At 30.4% G+C, this 14070-nt stretch overlaps 1 protein-coding gene across 1 annotated transcript in view; it reads right to left on the minus strand.

The window, feature by feature from the left end:
* LOC145277793 (CXXC-type zinc finger protein 1-like) overlaps positions 1 to 13110 on the minus strand; it is an 82625-nt gene extending 69515 nt beyond the window's left edge. The window contains exon 1 of the mRNA XM_080129610.1: positions 12715 to 13110. Within this exon, the coding sequence (XP_079985736.1) occupies positions 12715 to 12750 (36 nt within the window). The 5' untranslated portion in view covers positions 12751 to 13110. The remainder of the gene's footprint in view (positions 1 to 12714) is intronic.
* Between the last annotated feature and the right edge of the window lie 960 nt (positions 13111 to 14070).

Consider the following 14070-nt stretch of genomic DNA (forward strand, 5'->3'; position numbering starts at 1 on the left):
AAAAGTAGAACTTCATTTTGGAGGTGATGAAGTTTTATCCGATTTACTATCATGGATGCAGATTTAAACACAAGGTTGGGTTTTAATGTACAGAATCTATTGCTCCAACGAGAAAAATTAAAATTACCTCATACTAGAAAAATTTCTCCTCCACTGACAGAGGAAAAAAGATAAAGTGTAGTATAAGAATAGATACTACGGTTTGAATTATTTATTTGCTAAAAATTATAGCATATAACATGAAATAAGGTGATCAAAATTATGACAAAGTGGGAATTCATCCTCTATTTACCTTACTCTTAGCTAGAATCATTGGACCAAGTAAAGAATAGATACCCTGTATATGTATACCCGTCTGGCGGTGCCCGGCGCACATTTCAACTAACACCGGTGATTCGACCTTGACATTGGCACAAGCACATGGCGTCGGTTGTTTGTAAACACGTCAAATAGCAAACATGCTCGAATATTCGCCAGCAATTTTTTTAAAATATATTTTCAAAACTTTTGAAGATTTAAAAGAAAAAGTATATATTTATGAAACATTTTTTAAAGTAACAAAACGAACGTATTTAAATAAAAGATATTTAAATAAATGGGTGTCTCTTTCTGTTTCGGATTTTTGCGACCAAGATTGATTTTTATGTACCGTGCTTTTTTTGGGTGGGTGGGTGGGTGGTGGGTCTGCATGTGTTTTTAAGACAATTCAAGCAGTTATTAAAAAGTTCTGTAAATATATTAGAAACGCACTCAGAAAGACAACCATTTATTGAAATATCTTATTTACAAAAAAAAATCTTGCTCGCGAATATTCGTCAAAATTTAATATTTAAAAATATTATTTTCAAAATATATTAATTGTCGCTGAAGTTAATGTTTTAAAGAATAAATATTGAATTGTATAAAAACGCACACAGACCCCCCCCCCTAAAAAAACAAAACAAAAAAAAACACGGTACATAAAAATCAATCTTAGTCGCAAAAATCCGAAACGGAAATAACACCCATTTATTGAAATATCTTTTATTTTTTCGTTTTGTTACTTATTTAAAAAAAATGTTTTGTAAATATATACTTTTTCTTTTAAATCTTCAAAAGTTTTGTAAATATATTTTTTAAAAAATTGCTGGCGAATATTCGAGCATGTATGCTATTTGACGTGTTTACAAACAACCGACGCCATGTGCTTGTGCCAATGTCATGGTCGAATCACCGGTGTTAGTTGAAATGTGCGCCGGGCACCGCCAGGCGGCGTCGTCTGCTACAGGATATCTATTCTTTAATGTATTTAGTGTCAGATATCCAATCAATGACTTAAAATTCATAAAAAAATATCTGCCCTCCCCTTCCTAAAAACTCTCAGGATAAGAAAAAAATGGGGGGGGGGTACTTATGCACTTATGTTACCATGCTAAAAAATTAACATTTAGAGAGCCATTCTTAATATGGGGAGGAGAGGTAGTTTGGTAACTATTCTGTTCTTCCACCTAACAATTTAATAAAAAAGATATTGTAAAACTCGAATTTAACTTGAAAATACGATTTTTAAAAAGATAAGATAAATGCATGGAACACAGGAAAAAAAAGAAAGAAAGATAAATGCATGGAACCACAGAAAAAAAATATATCGGTTGCTGAAATTCTTTGGGGTAGAATTATCTGGGGGTCACGGAATAAACTTTCCGGTGACAGATTCGTAGGAAAAACCCTTATAACATTGTTTTTAAATGCATAAATTCCTATCACATAAAATGAAATTGATTTACTTGTATTTACAAGTTTCTCCACTGTGTGTGTGTGTGTGTGTGTGTGTGTGTGTGTGTGTGCTTTATATATAAAAGTGAACGTGTCTGTGTACATTTCCCTACGCAATAACTTTGTCAATTTTAAGTCTACAGACTCGAAATTTGATATACAGGGTACTGAGATTTGGGAAAATCTTTGTCATTGATTTTCGGCCAGAAATTTGGCTGTTAAAGAGTCAAAGTTCAACGATTTGACCTTTGAGAACTTTACCAAACTCTTCCGACAGTTTTGGATCTAAACACTTGAAATTTTAGATATAGGTTCCTTGGGCATGGATCTAACTTAATAACTTGATTTGAGCCCAAAACAATAAATGTTAAGGGGTCATAATAGGGGTCAAAGTTTTAAAAAATTTGATCTCTGCGGTCTCTACCAAATTACTCAGACAATTTCTGGTCTAAATATTTGAAATTTTACATAAAAGGTATTCAGAGATAGGGCAAGCTTTTTAATCGGTTTGGGTCGAAAATCTTTAGTTACCAATATATAAATGTATGTATGTATGTTTGCATGTCTGCCTAAAACTTTTGACAGAGACGACGGATTTTACCAAGATCAGTGTCGTTTTGAAGTTCGACCTTTCAGACAACAAATATCGAAAAATTGGCTAAAAACATTAATATCTTCACCTGCAACTGGGCACTTTTCTACAAGGGGGGGGGGTTAGCTTTTTTCGCCAATATTTTTCAAAGTCATCCCCTCCTTTCGATTGTCTAGCCTTAATTTAAACCTACATCACTTCTGGTTTGGCGGTGGTCATAACAGCAAAGAAGTCAGGGGTTTTTTTTTTTCCCGTTCTTTTCCTCCTTCGCGGTACGGGTTCGAGCCTGCCTTCCTACTACCACTTTTTTTTTTTTTGCTCAACATACACATCCAAACACCTGGGCAACGTGGGGCTGAAATGCTAGTATATATGTATATAAATTGTAGAAAAGATACAAAAAAAATGAACAAAGCTGTTTTGGGTCCTTTTTTTTTTTTTTTTTTTTTTTTAGATTTTGTTCCAGAACAAAATTTACATATATAAACTGGCATAAAACAAATTATTAGTTAATTTTCTAAAAAATCAGTTTGAAATATGAAAAAGTTTGAATGACTACAGCTTCAAATATTGAAAAATTACTACATAGACAAATTTTCAACTTAAGAGATCAGGGGTCTATATTATTTTTATGTTGGGGCAGTGTTCTTTTGGGCAATTTTCTTATCGGAATCAGGAATTTAGAGAATTAGTAATTGTATCAGGGGGGGGGTTATTGGAATCGTCACCTATAAATATTTCCCCAAAATCTCCAGCCTTGATGGAGGGGAGGCTAAAACTTGCTGCTATGGTTTCAAATGATCTGAAATAACAGCAAGGGGAGACTTGACTCCAAATATTGCTCATATGTTATATCTTCCCTCTTTTGGAAATAGACTACAGTTATGAATATCTCCAGTATCAAATAATCCTTATACACTGAAATTTATTTATGTATGAAAACCAAAGTATTCAGCACTGCAACTACATCTAAATTTATAAATTACATTATTATGCCAGGTTAAAAACCCGGCATGTGCTACGAACTTTAGCACCGACTCATTCACTATTCTGAGTCATGCTTATTCGACCTATCACCTAAAGATCTTGGAGACTATTCACATTCGCTTGAAAAAGCCTTCTATCTGCAAGTAGAGGGAATGTCTCTTGGGTTTTTGCAATTATTTTGCTAAATAGCACAAGCAGAGAAAATATTAAAGATGAAATGCCTTTAAGGGACATTCATCTTTAATATTATCTCTGCATGTGCTATTTAGCAAAATAATTGCAAACCAATATTAATATTTTGCTAGAATATTTCCTCTGAGGAGATGTACTTACATTGAAAATCTATGGATTAAGGACATTAATTTAAACATTGTATTCTTTGGTTCAAATAATAAATTTTATTTTGAAAAGCGATTCTTTTTCAATGAACATATAAACTCTAATTTTATATATATATATATATATATATATATATATATATATATTACACTTGTAGTCAAATTGAATATTGAAATGCTCATGTCTTTGGTTCTACGGGACAAAACTACATAAAAGTTTGCAGGCTTTTTGAAGATTATAATACTAGTCTGCTGGAGTCAGAGGTTTTAGCTAAAGTCAGAGTCAAAATTTTTTTATCAGACTCCGACTCCTTAAGCCCAATTAATTCATATTTTTACATGATTTTCCTGTTTGGTTTTACCAAATGCACAATTTAGCAGTTTTTGTATGGTTTTGCTTTTATTTTTGGAGATATATATTGTATGGTGTTGCAATGCTTCTACTTCATCAAGATATTTTGGCTCATCGGATCACTGTAAATCCTATCTGGACAGCTATTTTCATTTTGGTTGTGACTTCACACAGAATCAATGAAAATTCTGTCTGAGTGAGATCACTGTGGATTACATCAGATAACAATTGGATTAGTCCGGGATTGATTGAGTTGGAATTACAATCTTATCCCCCCTCCCCCCAAAAACAGCCTAAATCAATAAGAAGCAACCCATGCTACTATAGCCTTTTATAGCTTCATAGTTTTTCCTTTGATCCTCTTTCTATAAAGCAACATCATCTTTTAAAAAATTTATTCTCTGTATAATATGTCTTTACTCCCCTCTTCTAATGAGAAGCATTTGGCTTCGAAAGGCCATGGCCTAAAGAGGTTTCCCTATTTCTAAATATTGTATTCCGTTTTGAGCTGATAGCATAATAAAATTTAATTGTAAATTTTTTTATCCCTTTGTTATCTTAACTTATTCTATAAAACTGGTTGAGTTTATATGTGAATATATTTATCATACAAGTGAATGTTAAACATAAAAAATATACATGAAAAGTATTTATAAAATGCTTGCTGAATAGGTGCTATTCAGCATGCATTTTATAAACAGCTGGTATATGGATCTGCAGAATAGATTTCCACATAGAGGTCAAGGAGTCTGGAGTCAGTCGAAGATATCAAAGGTGTCGGAGTCAGCATCCTAGGTTAGCAATCCTGTATTCTATCGTTAAAATTTTTCTGACAATTGATAAAAAAGAATCTATATTTTTAAACCAATAAAATATGGCCGAATTTGCCTACATTTGTATATATAGTGTCCTGGAAGGTCAGCTTCAGTTTTGTTGTCTTTATAGAATGGAAAATGCCCTTCAAATTTTCAATATTTGCAAATATCGCAAACTTAATTAGTTTTTGCTTCAGATTTGCTTAAACTGATGATTAATGATTGTTAATGTTTGTCTTTTGAGGTGTTCAAAATTGTAGTTATTTGTATCTCTAATTTGCATAATTATTTTTAAAACAGTTTATAATAAACTAGCAGGAAAATTCGATGTTGCCCAGGATTGATTGAGGAACACTGTTCTTTTTCACTATGTTCATAACACCATTGTTTTATTTATTCATTTTCTTTACTAGCTCCACCCTTACCTCACTTTGCCTCATAATATAGTTATAACAGAAACTGAAGTTTTGGAAAACTCTGAATTAGTGTCTTATACATATATATATATATATATATATATATATATATATATATATATATATATGCTTTAAATTTCATTAAGAGCAAGAGATACTAAAACATGGCCGTTGTTTGCTGCAGTTATTACTACTAGTAGTTTTGTTTACATTCAGTATTTTACTTGAGCACATTTAATTTGCAACTTTTTACACACTATTACAAATTAATACATATTTACATAGACATAAAAATAAATGTTGAAACTATTATGTCAACTTAATATTCTTTCTCAACTTTGCTTGGTCATAAATTTGTTTCTAGTGATCATAGAAATACAAATCAGATTTTGGTAAAACTAGTCATCAGCAATATTCAACAAAATTTAATCCTGTGTATTTTAAATAAAATGTATGAAATTCACAAAATTAAATAAAGTTTCTAATTCTGTTATCAGTTTTGACCATTTTTTTTTCATTTTTAACTTGGAGTCTAAAATTATTCAACGTATATATTGATTATTATACTTCAAAAAATGATTTTTATACTTACAAAATGAACAAAAGCACAGAAAATTAGCATTATTATTTTATTCTCTTTCCATTCATATAATTGTTTCAAAAATTAACCCAGAAATAAGAGAAAGATGGCATATTAAGTTTTCAATTTTCCCAATGTCCAACAAAAATACACTATCAACTTGTAATGTTGGTTATTTTTCTAAAATGAAATTGAATGAAAACTTCAAATTTATTCAGAACTAGTATACTATAACTTTCAATCCCAAACTTGAGGTTAGTGTTGCGGTTACTGAAGGGTATGTTTTCTTTTTCCTTTCTGAAAAAACCCTTAATTTATCTCAACACTAACCTTATGTCTGAGTGGCAATACAAATGCATATATACTAGTTGGATCCCATGGAAATTACACAATACTTTCGACATCTATTTGTATTACTTACTGTTGATAATATCCCCTTTTAAAGAAGTAAATAACTTCTATAAAAATAATTGCCATTGTGATCTGAATATTCTTCAAATAAATAAAATGAACATGCCACTTCATTTGTTTAAAAATGTAGTAATTTAAATATTTTTAAAACAATATTCTGTACAAACAATTATAAGCTAAATATTTTTAAATGAACATCATTTTTGAAATGTATTTATTCAAAATTTAACTATTTTATTTGATAATATGACAGTGTAATTTTTGAACAATTCACATTAAAATCGATAGCTGGAATTGCTTACCTTAACGACATCAGATTAATCACTAATTACAATCTTTGCTGATTGAATGATCTCCATTAAAAAAAAAAGTTTTGTGTATGAAAAAGTTAAGGTAAGTATGAAAATGAAATGCCTGAATATATATTATATATATATATATATATATATATATATATTCTCGGAACATGTTTCAGATATTTGAAATCATGTTTTGAACTTTTGAAATATACAATATTGATATACAAAGCTCAAATTGAAATGAACTATTGCTTGTTGAGTTTAACTTTAAACAATATTCTGGAGACTTGATAATATTGGATTCTTTTAAAGAACATTTAGGAATTAATTATAGTCAGAATAACTCTTTAATTATTTTAAGTTTAACTTTTTCTCAAGATATAAAATGAAGGAAATTGTATGTACATGCTTAAGTTTTACTGAATAATCATTAATATTGATCTGTAATTGCAGATTTTTACCAAAATTTAATAAAATGCGGGGAGGGGGCATAATCTGAAATTTTGCATTTATTTAGTTTAAAACAGAAAAATCTTGTTTACGCACAAAAAATCCATTTAGAATATTTTAGTATTCTCATCTTTATTATTAAACCAATTCTGGCTGTTAGAACGTTGTCAAACATTATCCCCTAATGTCTCTGTCCAGGGATGCAATAAAAAAAGAGCTTATTTCAAGATCAAACAACTTTTCTAGAGTATAGTGTTGCAAGGAATTCAATGATGTTACTAATTTTGTCTTTTTTTTTGTTTTTTTTTAACACAATGAGATAAAACCAGCACTCAAGAACTGTACAAAACAAGTCATGACAGTACAGAAGATCCTGGACTTGAGTGAACCACACGTCCATAAATCATAGAGGACATCAGTAATACTATATTTCAGCCACACAACAATTGATTTGAGCAGTGATTTCACTAGGCATACTACAGTCGCTGCTGATAGTTTAATCAAGATATTTGAAATAATTGATCCTGGAAAGCTTCTGGCCATCTACCTGGATGATCTCTTGCTCATTTTAAAATAAGTACTCAGCCTTCCTAGTGGTCTGTCTCAAGTTGAACTATGCAAGCTGATTGTTCCAAGATTATATTTGTCATTGCAGACTCAGTTTATTCTTGAAAACTAGCATGAATGACTTTGTCCATATATAGAAGTGTCCAAGCATCAGGCAACTGAAGAAACCCGATGACTGCATCCATGACAACATTGAAAAAAAGAGGCCACACCTTCAACGTTCCAGTGACCGATTTGTCATAGTGCATTGACAGAATTTCCTATTTCTTCTGAGATGTAAGGCACAGGTAGATCACAGCAGACTACTATGTAGCACACTATCAAAAATAAGCCATATTCAACAGAATCTTTTTTTTTCTTGCAGTTATTTCTCTATCATTCGAACAGATGGATGTTTATTGTACATGAATCTGCGCTGATTGCGAGTAAGACAATTTCTTTCTTCGATCAATGATTCTTTGAAAAGAATTCATGAAATGCGAAAGCAGCCTAATTATACTTAAGTATACTTTATAAGTATAGCCGTAATTACTAAAGGTTGCAAATTTTTATTTGGTTCTAAAAGGCAATAAGATTAAAGTTTAATTTTAGTGTTAAGAAAAGACTAGTTATAAAGGGAACTTTTTCTTTGTACTCACAAGTCACCAAAAGCCACTTGAGTTGATGAGATGAATGGATTGTCAATTGATTAATGAAGAATATTATAAGAGGATTGAAAATGTTGAATGGAATGAACAAAGTTTAATTATTTATGGGGATAGTTTATGAAAAGTATTTGACATTGGATTTGAATATGACCAGGTTGTAGTCTGCAGGGAAGCAGTGCTGTGGGAAGGAGTTCAACAAATTGGAAGTTCTTGGAAAGAAACCCTGTTCAAGGAAATTCTGCCTAAAGCTAGGCACACAGAGGAAGAAAGGAAAATTCTTTTCAGTTATGGTTGTAGGATGAATTCTGATGACTGTCTTATAAGGAAGAACCAAGGATTCAAGCTCAGTTGAGCACCTCCCTTGACAGAGTAAAAAAAAAAAAACTAGCAACGCATTTTCTGTGAGAAAGCTGCTGTAGAGAAATAATGTTTGATTACTTTTACAATATTTTAAATATGTGATATAAAATGTCATATTTACAATATTTTAAATAAATATATTTATAATATGTGATATAAAATGTCATTTTACAATATTTTAAATAATGTGATATAAAATGTCATATTAAAAAATAAAAAGTGATTGTCTAATTTAATTTTCATATTTTCAATTTCATTTTATTTCTCGATACTGAGACCAAAAAGAAAATCCTTGTTGTTGTGAAGTAAAAAGTAATTTATAGAACTCACTGTCAACATTTATTTATTTTTTTTTTTTTCAAAGTGTATCTTCTCCGAGACGGAAGGTTGCAGAATGGCGTGCCAGCATGCCAAATCCTTGTATTTTGTGTGGACCGTTTTTTATTGATCTTTATCCGATTAAAATAGTTGCTAACGGAAATGGTCAAAGCATTTTATGATTTGAAAGCCATATTTTGGGGGGGACGAAAACGTCAACTATTTTTTAAGAAGCTAAAAAATATTTTTTAATCTAATCCTCACCATAACCTAACCCTTTGCATGTCATTTGTTAATTTATTCACGCCTTACAAATTGTAAAATGTTTTGGCTATTTCTGGGACTGATTCAGAATTCTCTGTCAATATTTTTGATTGTTCTGAGAGTACTGAAACTATTCTGATATTCATTTACAAATATCTGTTTTTTTTTTGTTTTGTTTTTTAATTATTTGTTTGCGAATATATTTTCAAGAAATTCCTATTTTAATCACAGAAATTAGAGTAACACTAAAACAATGCTTATTACCGAAAGCATTTTTTAGTAAAAAATACATTAAAAATCAATAAAATGAAGTGTATACTGCATATTATTCACTCACTAATCTAATTTATAAAACTCACTATGTCTGCCTGTGTTTCTATTTTTTCAAACTGTATCTCCAAGACAAAGTTGCACACCGGCATAAGATGGGTCAACTGATTGTGGACCGTTGTTGTTTTTGTTTTTTCTTCATGGATTTTTAATCGGTAAAAATAGCTGCTAAGCGGCAAAATTGAAGGAAATTGAAACTTGACAGGCGTAAGTCGACTGAAAGTTCTCTTGTACGCATGCATATATATATATATATATATATATATATATATACATACAAACACACACACATTTATAGGTTAACGTTAGTTCATTATTAACTATTTCTTATCTAAATGACAATAGTTCAGATGGTAATGACTTAAGGCTAGAGCGCTATATATTTGGGGTTCGGTTTCGATTTTAGCTGATGGCACCAACGTTATTTATTTTTTTAAACTTTTCAAACCACTACTATTTATTGGGTACAATATAATATATAATAATTGATAGAGAACTGACTATAATAATATATACCAAATCTACATGAATTAAAATATCATGTTTAAACATATTTTACGATCGGGTAACGCCGGGCACACTGCTAGTTATGAATAAGTACATACCATGATTATTTTCGACAATAATGTTACACAAACAAAACTATTCTTGAGGTATTTTGTGCTTCTCCAGAATTTGTACCGAACCAAACTACAAAACCATTCGGATCAAATTCTGTAGAAGTATCAGTATTCCTTTCAGTCTGTTTTAATTAATTGTGTTTACTCGGTATTGCCCGCTTAGGGTACTTAGAAAAAAATGATTAACAAAATATACCCATGATTACATTTTCTTTTTAAATAGGATTTTAAAAGGGTTTTTAGGTTCCTGGTATTTATTATTATTATTTTTTTTTCAATAAATATTCGATTAATACTATTAATTGCAGAATAGCAAGGTTATAAGATCCGGGTTCGACTATGTCTGAATATTGGAAAAGTTGAAAAACAATGTCTGTTGATTGTTCGGAAATTTAAAAAAAAAAAAAAAAAAGAAGAGCTAACTCGTAGTCTGACAGCCTGAAGGGAGGTATCAGTGTCCAGTGGTTAACGACACGAACAGACGACTTCGATGTTCAAGTTCGAATCCAGTTCGTTCCACAAAATTTACTTTCACTTACGATGTTGGTCCATCCAATGTTTTCTACAAAGAATTCTGGCTATAAAATATCGAGGAAACCAATGCCAACAATGGAATCGTACGATTATATATTATAGTGACGGTGGGTTGTAAGGTTTGTTTAAAAAATATCAGATCTCGTGTGTGTATGTGTGCTTTCTCGCCTATATGTTACTTTGACAAATTCACATCGAATTATTAACTATTCAATTAATAGCAAATAAAAAATAATGCAATGTCTGATAGTGATAATGGTAAATTTTTTACTTACGCCAAAAATATGCGCGTACAACAATGGCCACCATTCCACCACTAATAACATAAGGAATTACATTGCTTAATATCTGGAAAACTGGCGAAAATTGAAATGCTATATTCGTTTTCAGCATACCCGAAAATCTATAAAAGTCGTAATTTTAAAGGTGATGGAAAGCAAGTAAAAATTTACCATGATAATTTTTTTTACAACCCCTCATTTTTTTTTTTTTGTGTGTGTGTGTTTACACTTAATCGCAAAAAAGAAGAAGAAAAAAAAACATGGGAGGGGAGGGGGGGGTCTGAGGATCCTCATTTACAATTATACCGTTTTGTTTATATAAAGATCGGGTGCACCAAAGATTGTTTCATTTATTTATTTATTTACTGATTAGAGAGCAAGATATACTCATTTCGGGTTGGATTCGAAATGAACTGTAGTATTTGCTCCGTTCTTGTTTAGAGGAGTATAAATCCCTTCCGACTGGGGTCAATTTTTATTTTTATCCAAATCAAGAGTGCCCCCACCCCCTCTTTGGAGGATGGGGCTGTATCTTCATATCATGGGGAGGCAAGTTTCGCACTAGGTTGGTTTTTAATCTGGTGCACAGTGCAGTCACACTGCACATCCATCACCACTACCCTCGGATGGGGATGTAGAGCGTTCTGGTTTTGGAAAAACAAAAACAAAAAAAAAAAAACGTTATTGTTAGAGAATCGATCTAAAATCCCACGGACTTTGAGGAGATTTTTAACCAACACTTAAAAAAAAAAAAAAAAAAAATCGCCATTTGAAATTTAAAAAAAAAATTATTTTATTTGAAATACATACGTGTCCCTAATATTGACAGATGGTAACATAAATAAACATTAAGGAAATCGGTATTTATGTCGAATACGAACCGTACTATTTTTATACGATTTTCCAGATAAATTCAATTTTTGATGTATAAATTGATAAGGGAAAGTATAGAATAGTTAACAAATCGCCCTTTTCATGTTACGAATGGATTTCTAGATAATAACATTATTATTTCAGTACGGCTTGTGTTCTCCATAGGAAATTCTGTTTTTTGGCGAGAATTAAAATTAAACAAAAACATTAAGTAAAAGGTTTAAAACCATTTTTTTTTTTTTTTTTTTTTTGTAATTAAGGAATTATGATTGTTTTCGTACTTTAAATCATTGTTACATTTTTTTATTATTATTTTGCATTTATATTTCTGTTATATTATGCAATTAAGGTATTTTCCTTTGGATTTTACCATCACTAGATGTCTATCTAGAAAACAACAAAACAAAAAATCTTTTTTGTTTTTGTTAATTAAACCCTTTTGATTATATTGAAGTTTTAGCTTTAAAATGGCTGCAACAGAAAAAAAATCTTAACCAAATTAGTTTGGTTAAACTTGTTTAAATTAATAATTCGCAACAACATCTTAAAGCTAAAAACTTCAATATAGCCGATCTTTTTACATATATTTTCCATTAACCGGTGTTATTTTTCTCTTTACGATTTTTATAATAAAATTAAAACACCGTTTCTATTTATTCATTTTTTTATAAAATTATTTTTTTCATTTGACTGTTTCGGTAATGTATATTTTTTTATTTGACTGTTTCGGTAATGTATAATTCTATAATAATTATTATAGAATTATACATTACCGAAACAGTCAAATAAAAAACTCGATTTTTCTAAACTCTACACAAAATCGTAATTTCAAATTCAAATCGCCCAGAGTTTGAATAGACCTTTTTTTTTTTTTTTTTTTTTCGTTGTTTTTCCAGGTATACAAAAACACTATGTATAAACTTACCGTTTGCTGGTCTAGTTGTGTATCTGAATCGTTCATTTTGTTTGTAATATATCCGTTCGGTCAGGCGTATACAAAAGTAATTTGTTTTAAAGAAAATTAACAATAACAATGTTTTGCTGTTTGCTATGGACACGGTATAGGAACCATCTTCAGCAAAAGGCGCTTGTAACCATATTAAACCCTTTTCACTCCTTGGAAAATAGCGAACAACAGGGACGATACGACGTATATATATTTTTTATAATGTTTGAACATATGCTGTTATTTCCCTATTTTTCTAAAGCAATAAAAAATAAATGATAAAAGATATACATTTTTAACATCCGAACGATTTATCAATTCGTTTAAAAAGGTTGTTTGTTTTTGTTCAATATTTTTGAAAAAAATAAAGCAAGTGATTGATATTCAGGGGAGATAATCACGTAATGATACTATGGAAGCTAAGACGTGATAACTCAAGGAATCTCGGTTGAAAGGGAAAGAATAATAATAAATACCAATGTGTATTTATATGTACATAAATATAAATTCGTCCCGTCACATAGAAGTTACCAAGTAAAACAGTCCTTTTTCTAACTTCCAGATGAAATCATTTCATGTGGTGAGGGGAAGCAAAAAAGACAGCTACCTATACCTTACACCGTCGTCTGAAATAAATTTTGAAAGAAATCCTTAACTCTAAATCAGAAGTCAACAGTGGGTGTTTTTTTTTTTTTTTTTTAGGTCATCGGAAGTGATGATCATTTATATACGAAAAATTAAATTTTATGATTTTATATGAATATTAATGCAAACAGCAACATTTATAAAAGATGATTTTTTTTAATGTTTTTTTTTTTTTTAGGGAGAGTCTACACTAATACTACCTCCGGTCAGAAATAGTTGGTGCACAAAAATTTTCAGTTTGGTCGGAAATACTTGGTGCATGCAAGTTTCAAGTTTTATAAGGCAGTACTTTTGAAAGGAAATACAGGTTAACCAAATAATTATACTTAATTAAATTGACAATTAATTGTACGTACATTCTTACAATGTATGATTAAATAAATATACAAAAAAAATAATGCAAAAAGCTAAAACATCTATTTATTCAATTGTGTTAATTTACTTTTCAATTCTTCTGATATCAAAATTGAAATGGGAAATTTTCCTTTTCTTTCTAGCTGTGCTTTTGACATATGCTGAAGCCTGTATTGCCACCATCAGCCAAAAGTATTTGTTCCATTGTCTCCTGCAATGTCAGGAAAATATTGTTCAACTTTGATTTTTCTAATTCTTGAAAGCTGGTTTCAACTGCTTAATTTATCAATATTCTTTGGAGCCTTTTGGCGTTGAATGGATTGGATTGTATTGAAG

This window comes from Euprymna scolopes, chromosome 6, assembly GCF_053919585.1.
Source record: "Euprymna scolopes isolate OS-2025 chromosome 6, ASM5391958v1, whole genome shotgun sequence".
NCBI lineage: Eukaryota > Metazoa > Mollusca > Cephalopoda > Sepiida > Sepiolidae > Euprymna > Euprymna scolopes.